The following is a 20,700-nucleotide window of genomic DNA, read 5'->3' as shown; positions in this document are numbered from 1 at the left end:
AAGCAGAGGGACATGAATTTTTCCCATACGTTGAAGCAATGCTATAACAGAAGCAATGCTCATAAATATTAATATTAGTTGCATACAGAGTTTAATCTCGAAGACAGAACTTCAGGCTAAAATATTTGAGTCGGTGCAACGACACAGGGGATGGCAGTGTTAGTTACTGCTCTCAGCAAAAAGAAGAGTTCCTCCTTACTGGAAGTCTTCATGGGGAAAACCCACCCATGCAGGCTCTGGGATGTCCCAGAGATGTGCACATGTGTTCGGGAGCGATGCAGATCTGCGTGCCCACCCATTTAGGCCACTGACTGTGGGTGTAAGGGCAGCCCAGCTGCGATGCACCCCACAGGTACGGGGTCCCTTGTGCAGGCTTGGCTTGTTCTGGGCTCTCAACACAGGCTCTAGAGAATCAAAACTGTGTGCGTGTTGCCGTGTTAAGCACCTCAGAGTTGTTTATCATTTGCATATTTTTGCATTGTTATTGCACAATTAAACTGAAAACTTCCAGACCGAGCTGTCCCAAAGGCACAAGGAGCTTCGGCTGTAGTCAACTTTCAATCCTGTTAATTAGGCAGGGAAAAGAAAATGTTTTTGCCAATGCATACCACACATTAGGAAAGTTCAGTTAGCAGTTCTTCTTATTAAAAACTAAGCCTTTTCAGGGTAGCAAATGTATATTCAGTGATATCAAGTATCACTTGTATAAAGGGATACTTTCCAAGGGCCACTGAAGACCTGTTTCAGGCTTTTTCTCTAAGGTTCCAGCAAGAAGATTTCTTTCTGACATCCCCAGTATGTTGTCTAAAAATACCTGTCCCATCCAGTTATCCTTTCAGACAGAGAAGGGACCAGAGAAGGAAAACAGATGTCTGATGCATCCTCAACAGTACAGCCACCTCAGCAAGAAAATAAGAACGCATGACAAGAAACATATGCCATATATTTTCTTATAGTCTTTTCTTTCTGTTACTGCTATTAATACCATGTTAATAACTCACACTGGGACCATCTTTAAACATCTTCTAACCATTCAGTACATTTCACAGAATAATGAAGTCAGTACTGTGAATCAGCCACATAAATCTTACGACCGCTTTTAGTTTTTTTATGTCACATCTGGAAACCCACAGGACGTGGTACTTTGGTGCTCCTTCAGAGAGTGATTCTTGGCTTTGTCTGTGTCCTGAGGTTGCCCTCTCCTCAGCTCTCCATGCCTGTGGTTGGGACCCCCGTTTCCACTGAGGAATAGGAGGGGACCGTGCTGACCGTCCCTGGTGCTGTACTGTACAACTGCCTCGTGCTCTTGGACGTTAGCCCCGCGTTGCACAACTGCAGTTCAAGGGTTACAAAGACAAGGGCTTTGCCAGCAGACTCAGCACTTCAAAGCAGTGGCAACAATTGTTGGATCAAATAGAGAGGAAAGAAGTTGCCTGGGGGTCCCCCAAAGCAAACTAGAGTCTTAGAAGCAAAAACAGGATCCAGAAGAACTTTACTGAGAAACAATGAGCAAAAACTGCTCGTTTATGTAGAACAAAAGCCCGAGTCCTCAAGAAACTCTCCAAGTTGCTTCCGTATCCAATCAATATTTTCTCTAGCACATATGGAATGAGCCTCAGCCAACTTCCTCCCCCAGACATTCCTGTTTCCGACTACCCTCAGACAGAATCAAGATCACCAATTCAACGGATCTCATTCATACTTAAAGGCAGCAGCTTGGAGGAACAGTCTCACCATCGTTTTCCTGACTCAACAAATTACTACAGATAAGCTCAGCCACAAATACACCCAAATGTACGCCCTTAGCTCACAGCAAATGCAAGTTAATGTCACTTAACCTCAGTCCTCTAATGACAGACAAAAAATCTGAAGACTGAAATTTCTGAAAAACAGCAAAAGAAGGAAAGTTAAGACTGGTTGTAGATGACACAGGAGTGGAGATGAAGCCTGGTCTGTAAGAGCCACATAAGCAATGTCTAATTCCTGTTCCATACAAGCCTGACTTCTTGCAGTGAGCACCAAAGTCCCATCAGCCTAGGAATGGACCCAACAACCTTGGCTGAGGCACAATGCCACCAATTTGCAATTGGTTGGATATGACCAAAGAAAACACTCAACCAAAGTATTTCTCAGCAGACCACTTTCCACTCTTCTCTCCCTCTTGCTGCAACAAACCTCCCCAAAAGTTCTCTTTTAAGAAAATATTTGTTGCAAAATTAAAGTTAATAAGACTCCTTGAAGACAAGAAACCGCCTCCATTTCAGCTTCAACATCTTGAGGCTCAGACAACTCTTTGAAACGGAGGATTTGCAATTTGCATGCTGACAGAGATTTGCTGAGGATAACAGCCCTCCTCAGCTCCCCCACACCTGCCCAGACAGCCAGCAACATTGCTGGTGGGTGTTCATCTCTGCTGCTTCAGTGTGGGGTGCGTTGATTTACCTCCCGTTTTCACTGAAATAGGTTTATGCAGAGATGTCTGATTTGCTCTGAAATGGAAGCACTGGGGCATGCACTACTTTCTGCTGACTGGCCAGAGCTTGTCTGCTCGTGCCCATAGGCCCAGATATGCAAAGTAATTTGGGCACTAAATTCTGCTGGAATAAATGTTAGTGAATAACAATTATACAATTTTTATATGTATTTATATAAAATAAACTATAGCGCCATAAACTACTTATTATTATATTAATTATATAGTTAATAAACATTAAAACTGCCTGAGCCTAAACTCATGTGTAAGCCTCACTTCATTTTAATGGCATTTATACCCTAGTATATCCTAGATAGGATGTACTCAGAACCATATCCACTTGTAGGTATTTAATTGAAAATACAGACACCATTCTGCAGACAACTTCTTACATTTTGACTGAATTTGTTAGTTTGTTTTTAGAAACAATCCTGCAGCTATCACAATTCCATCTGGGAAGGAGCATGTGTGCTGTCTCTCTCTTCTATAAATATCAAGAAACATAATGATTTAAAATATTTTAGAAACTCTGTGTCCACATTTAAACTTTGCATTTTTAAACTTTGATGGCCATTTATTTAGAGGAGCACGGTACAGGGTAAATTTCACATCACAGCAACCTGTATGCTAATTGCCAGGAGTTCTTTTGAAGATGTGGTTTGGGGGCCTCTTGTAGGAACTTGGAAGAGAAGAGGATGTCCTACATCCTCTTATTTTTTTATTTTTTTTTATTCCCCAGTGTGTTGTACAGGTATAGCGCTATCTTGCTACAAGTTTATGGCAATAAAGACAATATGGAAAAAGAAGTAAAACTGTCTTAAATTCTGAAAAGCAATCTCTGACTTGAAGTTGGGGCTTGTGCGGCAGATTGTCATAGTATGGTCAGTTTAACCATTGAATTTCTACTTGCATTAAGCAGCAGTGCTTGTGGCAGCACAAAATTTACACTCCTTTCCATCCCGAGACCCCACAATTTTCCATTTGTATGACACTTTACTGCCTCTTCATTATATACACAGGGACTAATGCTGATGGATTAGCATCACATCCAACCGAGATCCTGGCATCATCTCAGACTCATGCGATTTACAACAACTGCTGAGTAAATTAGGGTACTTTTTTAGTTCCTACTCTTTTTTTCTTTCTTTTTTAAAGATTTATCTCAAAAAAAAAAAAAAAAAAAGCAACCTCAAAGGTCTAACAAGCACACATTTACAGATGGCAGCAGCAGGTCATAAATGACATCTTTTCCTGGTACTATTTATGAAAGCCAAATAAACTGAACATATTATGAGCCATTTATAATATTCTTCGGCAGAACAGTCAGCCAAGAGACAGAGCTGAAAGCCTGTTGTAACAAAAGGTATCAAACTGAGGAGGAGAACAGTATCTATAATTACTTCTACGGTGATAAAACAAGCATAGTACAGCAGATGGATTTAACACAAGATCACTATTAAATAAAACACTGGCTCGAATGCCAAGGAATGAATATTCAAGGAGGAGGGAACTCAGTGAAAGCGAATAAAGGCAGCAAACATAGTGCAGCTAACTTAGAAGTTCCTTCTAACTCCAACAAAATGATCAAAACCCACAGAATTCTTCATGCTGGATGCTGGTGAACAGCCCCTCTGCAGACAAAAAATAAAAAAAAAGGTACAGGATCCTGACCATGTAACACTAATAAGATAAAAAAGATGTCACAAAAAAAAAAAAAAAAAAAAAAAAAAAAGGAAAATAAAGAGAAACTAACAATATCAAGTTGCTGAGATTTTTCACTTACCATTTCATAAACTTTTCACTTCTTCATCAAAAACAAGCTTTTTTTTTTTTTTTTTTTTTTTTGGCAACTCCATAATTGTAGATCATTGCTGGAAAACAGCAAAGTTACAGTCTAAAAAAGCGTTTCTTTTCATTTTTAGAAGTTTTGAAAAAATATACGTATTTCATGGTCAGAAGTAAAGCTGGAATGAATTAAAGGGAACAGAGTTGCCCCATGGAATACAGAGCTCTAATGCCCTGCTTTAGAGCAGGGCTTCTCAGTGGGTTTGGAAGCAGTAGAAAGGCTGCCACCACTAAAAAGGCATTATGAGCAACTGCGTATTTTTTTCTCCTCATCTTTCAGTATTTTTTAAATTAAATGTTTTGTAATATAAAATTTCAGTATTATGTAATATCGTCTTTTACATAAAAAACATTTCAAAAGCTTAAGACTCACCTAATGAGTTAAGATCATTTAAACTATGCTATTACGTGATCTTGGAGAGGGTAAACAGTATAAACAGCAGAAGATACAAAGTCAGGAGCAATGTATTCCATCGCAATATAATTTCATAGTAAAAAAGCACTGGGCATCATAAAAGATTCAAACCTAAAACGTCCATAAACTTTCTCATTGACCAAACCATACCCTTAAAGACTCAGACCACCTTTGCAGGCACTGTGACGGATATAAAAACTGTTCACTGCTGCGTGTGATGATCTTGAAGGACCGTGCATGTGATGATCTTGAACAGTGACACAAAAGCCAGGCATAATAACAAACCCTGCTGCACCTAAACACTTAGCTTCTGATTATTCTAGGGAAGAAAATCTTATGCTGGAAAACTGGGAACGTTTGCTTTAAAGCTTGTCAAATGGTTAACGTATGCAATGGAGGACCCTTGGAAACTGTAACCTACCGTTTATTAATTTAGACAGGGATGAGTAAGTAACATTAAGTTGTGGCTACTCCTTTATCTTATCACTACACTCGTATGTATGCTTTGTATGGAAAACTTTATTTGATAATAAAAATAGCATTCACAGACTTTCTCCTTCTTTGTTGCTACATCATATACATAGTGTCTGTTCCGAGGAAAGAAGCTTGTACTGGGTAAGTCCACATCTACTCATCCTAGTGTTATGTATAAACCCAATAAGTCAAATAAAGCTATGAACAATGTAGTATTTATATATGCATAGTGTTTTATAAAAAAGATTGGCCCACATACTGCTTTTCATCAACACCAAAAAGAGCATTGTGTCTATAGCACATTGCAAGAAATGATGATTGAAGAACAGAGACTGCATACATGTGCTTAGTAATATATAAGCAGGCCCACCATGAAGAAAGAAATGATATTCAAACCAACAAAAGCTTTAGAATTACTTATATAGTCTCCCATTTTAAAACAGCTTTACATACCTGATTCAGTTTACATTAAAATATATCCCCCTGAATCAATTTGTTCCATTTTCAGAAATATAAACACTTAATCACATTCCTCACAGCTAAATTTTGTCATAAATCCTCTTTTATACAAGAAAAAGGCAACAGTTTTGTTTTGTTTGTTTTTTTCTTTTTTTTTTTTTCTTTTTTTTTTTTCCAACAGGCTCTATTAATTACAATTTAAACTGTACACACAATGATCGGCCATCTTCTTTCTTGGTTTTGTTTTTACAGTACCATGGCAACAACAGTGATAGACTTGCAATGTTTTTGTGTTCATATGGAAAATGTGAAACAGTATACATGTACACACCAATGCACTGTAAAAAGCAGCAGTTTACTTTAGTGGTCCAACAGTAACGGCAAACATTTTGGCTCAGCTAGGCAGTAATCCATTAAAATCTTATACCAATGCTACAGCAGACTTACCACACAACTTGCAAATTTGAAAATACAACTTAGAAACTTGCAGGTTTCCCTTTTGCTGCTGTTCTTAGACTCAAATTTACAGCATATAACCAGTATGGATAGGCTTCTACAACCAGGTTGTCCCACTGATTGCCTCTTTTTGCCCGTGTTTTTCCTTTGATACATCCTTTTTTTTTTTTTTTTTTTCTTCCCTTTTTTATTTTTTCCCCCAGCAAGTGCACTCCTTTTGTCTCAGTAAGGATGAACCAGTAAACTAAAAACTTAAATACCAAGCAAGAAGGGGAATTTTCTGAATTTGGCAAAGTAAGAAAAGCCCACTGGTTTGGCCTGAGCAGAAGGAATACACCCGCTCCGAGGGAGGACTCCGCTCCCCACCGCATTGCGCCTTGTCCCACGATCCCGTTCCCTTCCCTTGCTTCAAAGCAGACAAACAATACCATGCATGCTCGGGTTGCTGTCCATATACATCTAGAAGATGAGCAGGGCTGCGGTGGCTGCCTTAATGACATATCGTTAAGTGTTGCTGAGGCTAATGAGAGATCAACAGTCTACGTTAGTGTGTGACACAGGCATGGTGGTTACCAGTCTTTCTGCCTTTGCGCATCCTGTAGAGGGGGCCTGAAAGTATAAACTGTTCATGGAACAAACTAGAAATTCCTCATCGTAAATCATCTTGTGCTGTGTGGGTTTTGCTTTTTTTTTTTTTTTGTTCTTTTTTATTTATTTATTATTTATTATTATTATAAATATCCTTCATTGAAACAGTAGTCTCTTCAAACAGTTCTTGCAATTTTAGGAACATTTTGTCTCTTTCTTTTTTAATTCCTTCAGCAGGAGCGCTCCATTCCTACTGAGATGAACAATTTTCTTCCTTCCCCACCCCCAACCCTTAAAAAATTTTCTACATACAGTGTAGCAGTGAGTCACTAGAGAACAGTCTGGATCAAATTATTCAAACTTGGTCATAAAATCCTTTACCTATATTATATTACTGGCTACCCCCATTTACTATAGTGGGGAGGGGGGAAAGTAGCCCGATAAAGGAATTACTCTTAAGAAATCTACAAAGAATGTAGAAACAAAACTTTATAATCCTTTAGGACCAACATTTGGCAAGTAATTAAAAAAAAAAAAGAATACACTGAAAAATACTTTCTTTAATATTATACATCAGGCACAACACTTTTTTTTGTTTGTTTGTTTGTTGTAAGATTTCATCTGCATAAAAGGTTTGTAGGACCAGCAGGTGCCGGGTGTCTCCTCGCCTTGCGGAGGCCGGATCCTTCCAGCTCCCACGCTCTCTCCTCCGCTCCTGCGGCGTGGGGCAGGCGATGGGGACCCCGGGGGACCCCTCAGATGCTGAGGTCGGTGCTGCACTCCTTGTAGGGCCGCCTGCGCTGCTCGGGCAGGTGCCGGCGGCTCGCCTCGTGCTTCCAGCCGGGGTCTTCCCTCTCCCGGTGGCCGGCTCGCTCCTCCCTGAGCCGTCTGTCGGGCGACCTCTCCCTCCGTCGGTCGGACGACTTGGCCCGCCGGTCGAGGGAGGCCTCTCTTCTCCTCTCGGGCGACCTCCTCGGCTCCGTGAGTCTCTCCAGCGAGCGCCGGCGCCGGCTGGGCGACCGCTCCCTGCGCCTCTCGGGGGAGAGGTCTCTCCTCCTCTCGTGCCGCTCCCGCCTCTCCAGGGTGTTGTCAGCGCTCCTCGTCCCTTCCCTCCGCTTTTCGGGAGACCTCCTCTTCTGCCCGTTCACCACCGCCCTCTCCGGCTGCCTCTCGCGCCTCCTGTCCGGCGACCTCTCCGTCCTCCTGCCTGGCACGGTGTCGTTGGATTTAGAAGTCCCATTCCAAGTGTGGTGTTCATTGGGATGTCTGCTAACCTCTCTGCTGCCTTTTAGGTCTCTAACGTAAGTCCGCCTGTCCCCATGTTGTGATGATTTGTGAAGGTCTGGTGGATAACTGGACTCCAATGATGGGTGCTGCCGTCGGTCGGATGGCGCGGGTTTCATTTCCGATACATTTTGTGAACCTGTGGCGGGACTGTTCCTGTCACTGCTGGGGTCTGAAAGAAAATAACAGCAAAGCGTTTGGTACCGAAGCCTTCTGCGGCGCCGTGACACCACTTAGCACTCTTCAGACTTCATTAGTGACAAAAACAAACAACTGTTAAAGCAGTCAGCGAAGGCTAACCGGAGCTTTTGTTAATTTAACTGCGAACAACGAGAGTTACAGGTTAGTACTGGTGCTGCTCTGTTCATTAGCCGTGTTTTGGTCCAAGCTGATATCGCCTTTATGCTCTTCTCATCATGGGGCATTTTACTTTTCCCCCAAGCCCAATTCACAATGTTTTGCTCACACTACTTTCTCTACAGTGGGGTAAAAAAATGTAGTTTGGGTTGTTGGATTTTTTTTTTTAACAGTTTCCAATAAAGAGGGCTGTTAGGAAATGATTTTTTCTTTTAAGTCTTTTGAAAGCATTGCCTTCCAGTTGTGGCAGGCTTTGTTTCAAATAGCGGAAAAAAGCCACAGAAAACAGAATTGATTATTATGTTTTGACCTTGTAAAATAACGTTTTGAAGGTGTGAGAATTAGACTGTAATCAAGCAATTTCCATTTTACTTAATCTCACTTAATTCTGCCACGTTATTAGAAGTCCTAGGGTAGATTTTGGTTTTGCCACAATGATTCAACAAATGATGACAGAAGGTATGATTTTTTTTTTCTTTTTTGTATCAAAGCAATGGAAAGGTATTGTAATATGTAGAATGGCTTTGATTAAAACCTAATCTCCAGTTCATTATTTTCCTGTAGCGTTTCAGGTAAAATACAGCTGAGCTACCTCTGTAACAAACTGCAAAGCAGCAGGATAACCCCCCAAACCCAAACCCCAGCCCTGCACAGTAGCTTAGCTACAATCACCCTCGTCATTTGTAATGGATGTTTATGAATGATTCATTAGAGACACAGCAAACATGAAGGTATCTGTGCTGACTTAATGTGAGCATTTATTTTATTTGGTTATCTTCTTTTTAAAGTAACTTCTGCACGGCAGCAGGGCCGGTGTTAGCTACACTCCCTGTGTGCTCCCTGCTGCTTACACTAACCTCAAGGTGGGCTGTCCCGCTGGCAATGACCAAAAACCCTCACAAACACTTGCGGGGACAGAAATTTTTCTGCTTTTCTCCTTTTTGTTTGCCCTCCCCCATGCCAAACACTGTGCCCGCTCCTCACTCCTGTCACCACAACGTGTCTCCCATCTGGTGGCATTTCCATTCCTTAGCTCGGGAGGGTCAGTGTGTGCGTGGGCCGTTATTTTCGTGATTTCCAGGTGAAACCCATGGTGCGACTCACGTGCGTGTGTTTTTGCTTATTAGCTTTTCCAGGCAGCCGCTGGAGGACAACACCGCTTTTCCGTGGCTGTAAGCACGCGGCTTGTGGCAACCTGGCTATGGCACAAGGTACAAACGAGGCTTACACGTGTTGAGTGGTGTACTTACAATTCGGGGGACGCAGGGTGCTCGGAATGAATTGCTGTACATATAAAATATAGCGAAGCGGAAAGCAATGTGAGGGAATTAGGCCACAGCACAAAAACACCTAATATTGATTTTAGCTACAAACCGTAGTTTGATTATGGCCCATAAGGTAGAAGCAAGACTCCCCGAGCTTGTCATTTCTCATACATGCAGCGATATTAGGAGGTATCATCGCTGAGGAAGGAAGAGCCCAGCACCAAGAAAAGTAAGAGAAAGAGAAAGAGAAAAGTAGAAAATTTAGATTCCCTATATTAAAGGTGAAAGAAAGAAAAATCTTCATATTTTATCTTAGAATAAAGAAAGTTTATTTTTCCAGTCAGATTGTCTAGGCTTCACCCAAATATAAGGCTGCAAAGACAGCAGTTGTTATTATCGTGACATAAAGAGACATCTAAGAGGTGATTCATTAACCCAGACAACGAGAGCATCCATTCTAAAAGACAGCTGGAACAGCGACACAGAATGTCATAGAAAAAACATTAACAATCAAACAACAACGAAAAATAAAGTCCACCAGAGACCACAACATTAAAAATAAGTACAAAACTCATTACAAAAATATACAGCCTCATAGAGAAGCACGTTCCAATCGAGTCAGAAAAATATTGGAACTTAACATTATTAGAGGAACCATTTGTGACTGCAGCGAACAGAACAAAGAGAGGAAGGAGTCCCAAATGTTACAAGGATATTCTTTACAGTAGTGCGGCCCCTGTATATTAAATCCTTGGTTGGAGAATGAACATTTTAGTGGTTTAGCATTAGCCAAAATAAAATTGGTGTTGGATTTTCATCCTCAGTGCAACAGACATATGCTTTGAGATGTGAAGCACTTAATTTACAGGGTATGTATGCAGTCTAGCATATGATACAGTACTGTACATCCGAAGGAGTATAGGAAAAGACAAAAGTAGAAAGAACATTACAGAATTTCAGTGCCATCATTGAACCTTCTGGTGTGCTATTTATATTACAGAAGTGTAAACCCACAACTTCCCTTCCGTATCATTAAATACTTCAATTGTTTGTTGGTTATACTCTGAATTGGTCATTTAAAGTTAAATAATGAACAGAGTGAGCAGAAATGCTCAAACTTGGTACAGTAAATAAAAAGAAAATCTAGTTCATAAATTGTGCAGAAGGATTTTGGTTTTGTTATTAGGACATGGAGTGAATGATAAACACAGAACTTACTGACACAGAAATAACCCAAATAAGGGGAGAAAAATATAAAGGACATCCCTTCAATCATCAGTTTCTATAGAAACCTCAAAGACCTTTGGTTGGGAGTAGCCCTCCATCGAGGGCACAATATTTGACAATTATCTCAAATAAATAAGACATAATTATAATATTAAATAGTGTGCTAAGTTAAGCCACCCAGCAATCCAACCTCCGGGGGAAGAAAAGGAATTCTAATGCAATTCTTAGTAAGAAACAAGGACTGAGTGTTTCCCCCAAGACAGACACGAGAGCACCTTTTCATAACCTCCACACCTTTTCAGACCTCACAAATTAACAAGTTGAAACCAGCAGACTGTTTAAAGGGGGAGAAAAGGGCTCAGGAGGCCAAATCAATATATTTTTGTAGTAAAGCTTTTCTTATTTTTTCTTCTTAAATAACTTTATAAATATTTACATAAATATTAAGGGAAGGCAAAAATCCCATAAGCCGTCTTGGCATTCATGTCTATGGATACAGACAAGAACTAAGAGAAAAACCTAACAAAAAATTCACTGCTTCAGAATAACAAATCAGGATCCCAGTTTTTGCATTGATTAGAAGTAGAGACCTATTTGAAACAACAATTCAGCCGCTGAGAAACAGTTTGGCACAGTTCAATAACATTCCTTGTTTGGCTGGACAAGACAATAAGGTTTTTTGTTTTGTTTTGTTTTCCTCTCTGATCACCAAAAATACTGCTATGATGATCTTGCCTTACACTGCGCCCCAAGTCCATGGAAGCAAGCAAAGGATGAAATGTGTAGAAAATTCAGCACAAGCGAGGCAATTAACCATATGTTGCAAAGGTTGGTAAGACACTGGTGAGAAAGGAAAATAAAAAAGAATTCCCGCTTCAGATCTTGAGACAAATCATTCATGGAGTGATGCCAGGGAAGAAAGGAATGTTTTCATAGTTTGACCCACCATATTCTGGGACAGAGCCATCTCCACGTTTCAGAAACAGGCGGACCCTGCGGCCACCATTTTTAATCAGTTCGATGGCCCGAGCGTGCTTCATGTTCTTGGTAGTTTCCCCGTTGATCTCTAGGATTTCATCACCAATCTGTCAAAGCAATAAAAGAGAAGAGTCTAAGATTAGAAAGAAACCTGCAGGAGGGCCACCACCGCTTTGAGTCCACAATAACCAGCATGCAGGGCAGACATGAAGAAAACAGAAGGCCTGAAGTGCGCAACTATTTCTCTGCTGTTCCATGAAACCACCATGCGTTTTTGTATTGCTTAATAACTAGATCTATATTAGAAGCATTATTTTATCTTGATTATTTTTAAGATTTTTGTCAAACTTGCTTGTTTTACAAACTGCTGTTACCAGCATGTTCAAATATTTTTTGGGGTCCATTTCTCACTCGGATACAGAGAGCTGGTATGAACCAATAAACCTGCTTTTGTAAACATAATTTATCAGGATAGAAAAACAGGGCTTGGAGGAGCTTGTTAAAGCATTGGCTTCCACACAGCAGCAATGATTTATTTTCATCAGCAAAGATTTTGGACTTATAAATCTAGCCTCAGCAATAGAATTTTGAAAATGCCCTGTGTGTGATTTATTTGGAGAAGACAAAGACATGTTGTAAAGTTATTATGCGTTCTCTATCAGAGGAGCATGGAGTGCATAAAACTTGGCAATTTACTTTTTCTGTAGGCATTTTATAATGTACGACCATGCTATAATGTTTATAATTTAGGTGATGTGCAAAGTTAACAGCTAATACTCATTAAAAACTATACTGTAATTTTTTAACCCATCAGTCAACATATATGAATGGTCCCTCACCACTCCACCCAGCAGAGGAGAGGATCAGGTAGGACAACCAAATTCTCTTTTCATGGCTCCAGCTTTAAAGGAGCTGGCAAAGACTGTGACTGTAACATTTTCATTACCACGCATATCTTTGTTAGGCTTAAAAAGTCAGTTTATGTATTAGAATTTGGAAATCTGGGTTGAAACAAGGATGGGGTGAAGTCTTCCAATGCATGCACACTTCTGTAGGATGTACATGTACATAAAGAATGTAAGAAAAGTCACTGATAGAAGTAAATCTATTGCTCCTTTGCTTCAATTTAATTTTCCCATTAGCTGGCACAGCAGAAGGCGTGCCTGTAGGGGATAGGCAGGGCATTCAGTTTATTGCAAAGCAGTGTGTTTTTTATATCTGTTTGTGCATACCCTCATCTTCCCACATCTCTCAGCTGGACCATCCTCAGCTAGCCGCAGCACGTACAGATCCATATTATACTCCCGGCCGCCTCGCAGGCTAAAGCCAAACCCTTTGGCTCCTCTTTCCAGCTCAACAGTGTAAAAATCTTGGTCCTGCTGGAGGGAAGACAACATATGTGCAATTCAACAGAAAGTTAAATGCTTCTCTATTTCTCATTTTGAAATTATTCAACCAGTGAACGTTATTATTTCTGGAACTCATTAAGTACAAAAATAAAATCGGTGGAGTTTTCACACACACGAGCATTTCCTGCTTCCTCAGTCCCAATCTGCAGAGGAAGTCTAGGATGACCTCGCTCCCAGTGTCAGGCTCTAGTTAGCTGGTACATGGGATGGGTCTATGCCATGGTGCTGTCTTCTCCTTTCTGTTACCACCTCTTCTATTCCTTTGAAAGAAGGTCAGAAGCACAGGCACTGTTTTATTCTATAACACAATGCTGTTGGCATAGGGATGTTTTGAAGTCTGTAATGGAAGAGGTTACTTCTGGGATGGCCAGCGGCAAGGAAAGATAACAGTGGAATAACCTCTCTAATAAGGTCCTGTCTGCAAAACCAGGAACATGTCGGCTATTGCCCCTTATTAAGTTTTGCTCTTTTTGTTCTCTGATTTTATCATTTGCACGCAACAGTACTTTGTGGAGAGCCCCCTCAAAACATACACTTCCACAAAAAAAAAACAAAAACAAAAACAAAAAAAACCATCAATTATTACTGTGGTAGAAATGTTAGCTTTTTATTATTATTATTTTTAAAGTCTTGATAAGAATGCATTGGAAATGCTTGTCAGATGAAACAACAGCAATTCATACTAAGAAACTAATCAGCAAATCCCAGCAAACAGACTGAGGGAGAGCAGCCTCCCAGTAGGAATTTTCAAGGGAAACATTTGAACACAGCCCTTCTGCAGGCTGGAAGCAACAGTCTGTGGTAAACAAAGCAATTAGGAAGGCACTCCTTACCTGCGCTGCTTGGGGCGGTTTGAAATCAAACTGGGATTCCTGCTTTGGTTTGGTGTTGTTCCTGCTGCAGTGAATGAAACAAAGAGGGAGAGGAAAAACACAGCTCATGGAATGTGAAGGTGATTAAGAAGTAACCAAACAGAGCGCATGGCAAGATGCTCTCCTCAAGGAAAACAGTCTGACCTGGTCTCCTGCGGAATTTGCTGAGGAGTATGTGTGGTGGTAATTGTAGCAATTTTTTCTGCATTGGTCAATAAAGTAGCATTGGACGATTCTGCAAAACAAATTTATTTATTTATTTTTTTCATTATGAAGGAAGACCATTGGCTGTTCACTGAAAAAAAATTTTGCAAAGTCATTTAATTGGAAAGCATCAGTATGGTTTTTTTTGTTTGTTTGTTTTTTAAGAACCGGAAACTGGCTCAAAATTTCCCAAATCCCAAAACAGACAGGACAAAGCCTAAGCTAAGTCATAGCAATTATGTATATAAAACTGTACAGCACCCCATTGCACAGAAATATTGGCCTTTAAGTTGCCCACTGAAACTTAGCACGATACGTCCCCCACAGAATCACAGAATGATTTGGGCTGGAAGGGACCTTACAGATACACTATATCAGGCTGCCCAAACCCCTATCCTCAAGGGTCTGCTTTTTCTGGTATCTGTCATCAGATGTAGAAAATCACTGTCTACCCTTCTCTTCTGTAAGAAAAAAAAAAAAAAAAAAGAAAGAAAGAAAGAAAAAAAAGAAAAAAAAAAGCCTTCCAAACACTAAGCCCTTCTAAACACTCCTAACAAGCTAGGAAACATTGTCACATCACTGCTGTTGTTGGAGCCTATGCTCTTGAAAATGTCAAGGCTTTAGTGAAAACATCATATTTAGTTTCATCACTGAATAAGTTAACTAGAAAAGAATGTGCATTCCAGAAACCACCATGGCCAGCCACCACAAATAGTGTAGAGCAGGGAGTCAAATATTTCTATATATTTGTATAATGCATACATGGTATACTTATAATTTATTTTTACACAAATGAGGCTTTTTCAGTAACCAAATGCATCACCATGATCATCAGTCTACAGGGAAATCCAAAGACACTCCATTGGAAAAAAAAAAAAAAAAGAAAAATTTAGAAAATAAAATAAATTCTGTGTTAGACACGGAACAAAGACTGACTTGTGAAGGAAGGGTTGAAGAATGCCCTGTCTGTTATGTAACAGCACGAATTCCAAAATTCCAATCATTAAAGTCTCCAGATATGGACGGTTGGCTGGATTAATCTTAAAGTAGCAATAACTATTCCATGGATTATGAGCTTAGCAGTACTTCCTCCATCACAAATTGCAATCAGTAGGATTGAGATGTAGCTTTTATCTAATGCCTTACAAGGTGATATTGAATATGGCTAAACCCCAAACTTGCTGAAATTTGTCCTTGAAATGCCACCCACTGGTGCCTGAGCACCCAACGGTGCACACAGGGATGTGGAACTGCCTGCACCAAATGCAGCAATGGCTCTGGGTACCATTTAAAAAAAACAAACAGACACTCATTAAGAATACAGAGAAGAGGATTAACCTCAAAGCTTAATTTACGCCATGATGAAGGACTCCTAGCCCAATGTCAGCACGTGCAAAAGCCGTGTTTCTCCATGCAAAGCAGGAGGTGCTTCCAAGTGAGTTCCTCACTCCTGCTTTGGGGACAGGGAAGGGAGCTGCTGTAGGCATGTGCTAAAAGTGACCATCTAGCTGCTCCTCATGGTACAGCATGGCAAAATCATCCTCTTGCGATTTTGGAGCTTTATCATAGGCTTCAATAAATACAGAGTTAACTTTTAAATTTAAAACATTTAAAACTCTATCTAACATTAAGGTCATGTGAATGTCATTAGCCAAATTTCAGCAACATGGTTTTGGAGGAAAGGCCTGGAACACATGCGTATGGAACTCAACACATTTTCCAGAAATCCATGTTGCATCAATCCGGAATTGAAAATAGTTCTGAACAGTTTCAAATTTTGAATTGTTCTGGAGTGCCTGCAGGTCAGCAATTCCTGAAAACATCTTTCCCCTCACACAGGAGTTTGAATTCAGAGGAAGAGTCAGTGGTTATATGCTTAACCATTCAAAATGTTGAATGGTTACCTCGGACAAGGATGGACATTGGGACTGGGAAACCACAGTCAACAGGAAAGCTTGCTCATTAGGCACAGCATTCCCAGTTAGAGTCGCCACAGTGGCAAGCACTTGATCTTTTGTGAAACAGTTCTGCACACAGGACATCCCCACTGCATGCTCTACTGACTTCATCTAGAAGAGGACCATGGAATACAACTCATCACAAAACACTGATCAATACTTTTCAAGAGCAAAATCTAAGCTGAATGCACAATCAGTGGTTAAAAAGATGCAGCTTGTTTCTTGACTTTCTCTGGTTCCAGTCCCTCTTAAAAAAAAGGCATCATCAGATAGCAGAAGCAAAAACTGGGTGGAAATATCTTGCTCTCCAGAATAAAATCACAAGGTTTTCTACCCTGCCCTTGTTTGCCTCATAAGCTCCAAGCATCTGGTAATTCACTTTATTGACTATGGAAAAAGCTCCCACTATTAAACAGAGTCCAGCTGTAATACAGATCTGCAGAATTGGGAGGAAATGGGAGGAAAAGTGGTGGTCATGGGTTTACTTGGATCTGGGAACCTATTTTATTTCACGGATTTATTTCAGTTGTGGAGGGACCTAAAAGAGCTGAAGGTTTTTCCTTTCTATAGCCAGTGCTTGTCAAGGGAAACTCAGGAAAAGGGAAAGAGAAAAAGAATTTCAAACAGATGGGTGCAAGGAGAGCACAGCTCCTTTGCCTGCAGCATTGTGCCCAAGTTAATATGCCCAAACCCATAGCATCTGGAGCCGTAACATCTTCCAGACCAGAGCTGGCCTGCGTCCAGTGGCACAGAGAGCAAGAGAGGCTCCTGGGTCTGCCTGCACCTCTTGGGGCAGGCACGACCAAAAGATGCCTTTACAAGGTGGTGCTGTCGACAGCTGGCTTGTGTGAGGGGGAGACGTCCCTGTGTGTGGTTAAACTGTTGGATTTCACAAAACAATTCTGTGTATTTTGTAAAGATGCCTTGATGCTAAAATCTGTCTCCAACTTCAGAAGGTCCTGAAACATGGTTAAGTGTGCTGTATTCACCCAGAACAAAGCCCCTGAAATCCTCCACAAATATTTGGAGATGAGATGAAGATGGGCTTCAAAGAAAAAAGCAACATTCCTCCCCTTTAGTAGGTCACACTAAGAATACCAAGTAGAGCAACAACACATCTTTGGTACAGATGTATCTTCACACCACTGTACTGGGTCTATCTTTAGCCCACCCTATCCCATGAGGCAGGATTTGTGCATCATTTTTGCTAGTGTTTTAGACGCAGGACACATGCCAGCCACCATGCAAAACTGGAGAAGAACACAAACACAGGAAAGGTTGTCTCAATCAATAACAGTATGTTCTAAACCCTACAGATTTCACCAATTTCTTGCACTATTCTGCCCTTGAATACCCAGACACCAGTGCCTAATCTAAGGTTGTTTTTTTTTTGGGGCTGCTTGTATCCTTGTATCAGCCATGCTAACCCATCATAATGCCATTGCAAATACACTCCTGTAGTGGTCTATGAGTTGGTGCAAGACTATCACACAGCAAAAACCTTTGAGGGTTTTAATAATGTTAGAAGAGATTAGCAATGTGAGTTTATTGTGAGTCTCGTGATGAGCTTTAGTTTCACCTTTAACTGAGAAGCACACATTTTCTTCCCATCAAAATACAATGTTAGACCCCTTAGACTTGTGAAAAAGCACCCCAAAATCAGAAGGCAACTACAGAAATAAAACAACATTGAGACTGATTCCTTAAATCGCATGTTTTCTGAGCAAACCTCTCACCATGTTTCATGGTTGGCCTTACTAGCTTTTGGAAATTAAATGCAGATAGAGCTGGCAATCAGACTTTGAATTTACAGGACTAAGCAAACAAAAATGCTCAAAGCCTGCATTCCTACAAGAGAAAAGAGTTGACTCCTTCCCAGAATTACAGCTCTCCATCTTCTCTAGGAATGCCTGATGCATTCACAGCTGCAGAGCTCCCTCCTAACCTAAGCAATTTAACAAGGTATTTTGTACACATATTTGCATGAACAAGGCTGGCTGAGCATTCCTGTCAGGATGCTATGTTCCTCTTGAAAAATCCCAATGGTTTAAAAGTTATTTCATATGTATTCTTTTTTTCTTCAAAGATTCATCTGCCTAGATTTTGATCAGATACCAAAATAAAGGTAACGAACAACTCTTCTCCTGGTTCACCTTCCAGAGCTGGCACACACAGGCCAGCTCAGCCATTAGCCTAATTCACAGCCATTTTATTATTCATGAACATTTATTTTGCTGGAAGCAGTAAAGGATCACATCCCATTTGACCTGGTTGCTGCTAGACGGTAGGAAAATAAAGCCTTCATGCAAAAACAGATCACCCTAAAGAGAAATAATTTATAACCAGATCACCTCTGGTCCTGCCCTGTTCTTATCCTATAGCTAAACATAGCACAATTGTGCTCTGTGGGGTAACCAAATCCCCGTTTCAGCTTGCTACAGCCATAGAAAGGAGAGTTAGCAACTAGTGAATGTTTCCCACAGAAAATCACATCATGTAACTCCTCTATTCTGCATTACAGACACCAGGCTCAGTTCACAGCTTCCCTCCGGTTCTTCGGAAGCGGTAAGTGCACGAGTGCTAGTCCAAACAGACAGAGTGACAGCAAAATGCTTCCTGTCAGGCTGCAGGATGAAAAGGTCTCCTTCCAGTAGTTCTTATTGTGAAGAGACATCTGCAGTTCACTCAGACTTTCTCAACCTTCCTTTCAAATTTAATCACACTTTCTCTACATTTAACTGAATGCAAGTAATGTCCTGTACAACTCTAAGAAATGCTCATTAGCACTGCATCTGAGCTATCAAATTCTATACCCATGGATTTAGCTTTAAAGAAGAGCACTGTGAAAGAATTTCTGCCAAACGAGTACCCTCTGTGAACCTGTCCTCCGCAGAGCAGGACAATGAACAAATGAAATTCATACAGTTTGGAACCAAAGCAATTTTAGCTCTGCTGCAGATGCTTCACGTACGTTTCTGCTCTATTCTTATTTGGCATCGCAGGTAGGGATTAATTTCATGAAACTGATATATAACGCAGACCCTCACTTTAACCAAACAGTTCAATGACCTGAAAATAGTACCAAGTGTCAGCGTATTGCCAGGCATCCTGCACATTCCCTCTCATCTGAAACAATGCGATCTCATCCAGGGGAACCCTTATGACTGTCGGCTGCGAGCCCACAAGCAGCTCCGGAGCCATTGCCATTTAATAAAGTCATTTGAAAATGTACCGAGATGGCTTCAAAAAGCAACTTATGCAGAATAAAAACAAATCTTCTTTTCAAACAGCTTAAAACATGACAAAGTGTTTATCTCTTTCTGTGATCTCTTTATAGCCTGTGGAAAGCTTCAGGGATCCCATACATTACTGAGCATGCAGTGATTCTCAAAAATCCTGAAGCTCCATTATTAACCTAAGAATCAAATCAGAGAGTACTAAGATACGCATCAAATTTATGGAAGAATTTAAGGAGATACTTGGAGGAACACAGTAAAATGGAATGTAATTATTATGTTTTAAATCAGTCTCTTCCTTTAAAAAAATAGGGCTCCTACTTCTATAGAAAGAAAAGGGGAATACATCTATGGGACACTCACAGCCCCCTTGCTACTAATTCCCAAATCAGGAGTGGAAATCCTTATGCTTTTGCAGCTCTGACTGATGTGAAAAGCCCAGGAACAAAGCAACAACAGGGTGAGATAACACAGCAGGGAACAAATACTTTACCATCTCCTGGAATGATGCGCAGAGTAACGGTGTTTCCCGCTTCCTTAATGAGGTTGACGATGTCTGAATGCGACTTGTTGGTGATGGAGCACCCGTTCACGGCCAAGATCCGATCGCCTACTTTCAGCTTGCCACAGCGGTCTGCGGGACTCCCTTCAATTATCCGACCTATTTTGTGAGGCATGGCCACACATGCATTTCCCGCTTTTGTATTGGTTTGGGGGTTGTTTTTGTTTTTGTTTGGTTTGGTTTGGTTTTAATTGTTTACATACGTGGGAATTACGGTGAAGGGGAAAAGGAGAAAAAGGGTTGAAAAGGGAAAGAGAAGGTTAAGGGTTAATTAATTAATGCATCAAGCAAAAGTTATTATAGGATAGCTTTGCTGCCAGTGTTCAAAACATTGGCAATCAACTAGTACGAGTGCACAATGCTCATTTTACAAAAAGGTGCTTGTTAACCCTCAAATCTCCCTCCCCCTTGATCTCTGTTAATACACGGTGAGCTTTTATGAACTACAACTACACTTAGCAGCCCCACAATAACCCAAATCCCGATTTTATTTTTGCACCAGAAAATTGAAACTGTGTGTAGAAAACACAACCTTCTTCCTCCAAGATTACATTGGTGTCTGCCTCTCAAGTCTTTCCTTAAATCAACTGCTGTTCAAGCTTCTGCCAATGTTTTGTTCTTTCTCAATTCAGAAAGAT

The 20,700-nt window shown here is 40.7% G+C and overlaps 1 protein-coding gene across 23 annotated transcripts in view; it reads right to left on the bottom strand.

Annotated features, from left to right (window-relative positions):
- Positions 1-5,234: 5,234 nt before the first annotated feature.
- Positions 5,235-20,700, bottom strand: part of MAGI1 (membrane associated guanylate kinase, WW and PDZ domain containing 1) — a 318,457-nt gene continuing 302,991 nt past the window's right edge. For 8 of the 23 annotated variants that reach the window (XM_084530675.1, XM_084530659.1, XM_084530681.1 and 5 more), the window contains 6 exons: positions 19,994-20,197; positions 14,247-14,337; positions 14,064-14,127; positions 13,054-13,200; positions 11,790-11,928; positions 5,235-8,166 (listed from right to left, as the gene is read on the bottom strand). In XM_084530675.1, coding sequence (XP_084386801.1) covers positions 7,466-8,166; positions 11,790-11,928; positions 13,054-13,200; positions 14,064-14,127; positions 14,247-14,337; positions 19,994-20,197 — 1,346 coding nt within the window. In that variant the 3' untranslated portion in view covers positions 5,235-7,465. Of the gene's footprint in view, positions 8,167-9,725; positions 9,815-9,921; positions 11,929-13,053; positions 13,201-14,063; positions 14,128-14,246; positions 14,338-19,993; positions 20,198-20,700 lie in introns of those variants that run through there. The other 15 variants (XM_084530678.1, XM_084530662.1, XM_084530672.1 and 12 more) reach the window with 9 other exon arrangements.

This window comes from Aythya ferina, assembly GCF_964211825.1.
Source record: "Aythya ferina genome assembly, chromosome: 10".
Classification (NCBI taxonomy): Eukaryota; Metazoa; Chordata; class Aves; order Anseriformes; family Anatidae; genus Aythya; species Aythya ferina.
This window is presented reverse-complemented; position numbering and strand designations above follow the sequence as displayed.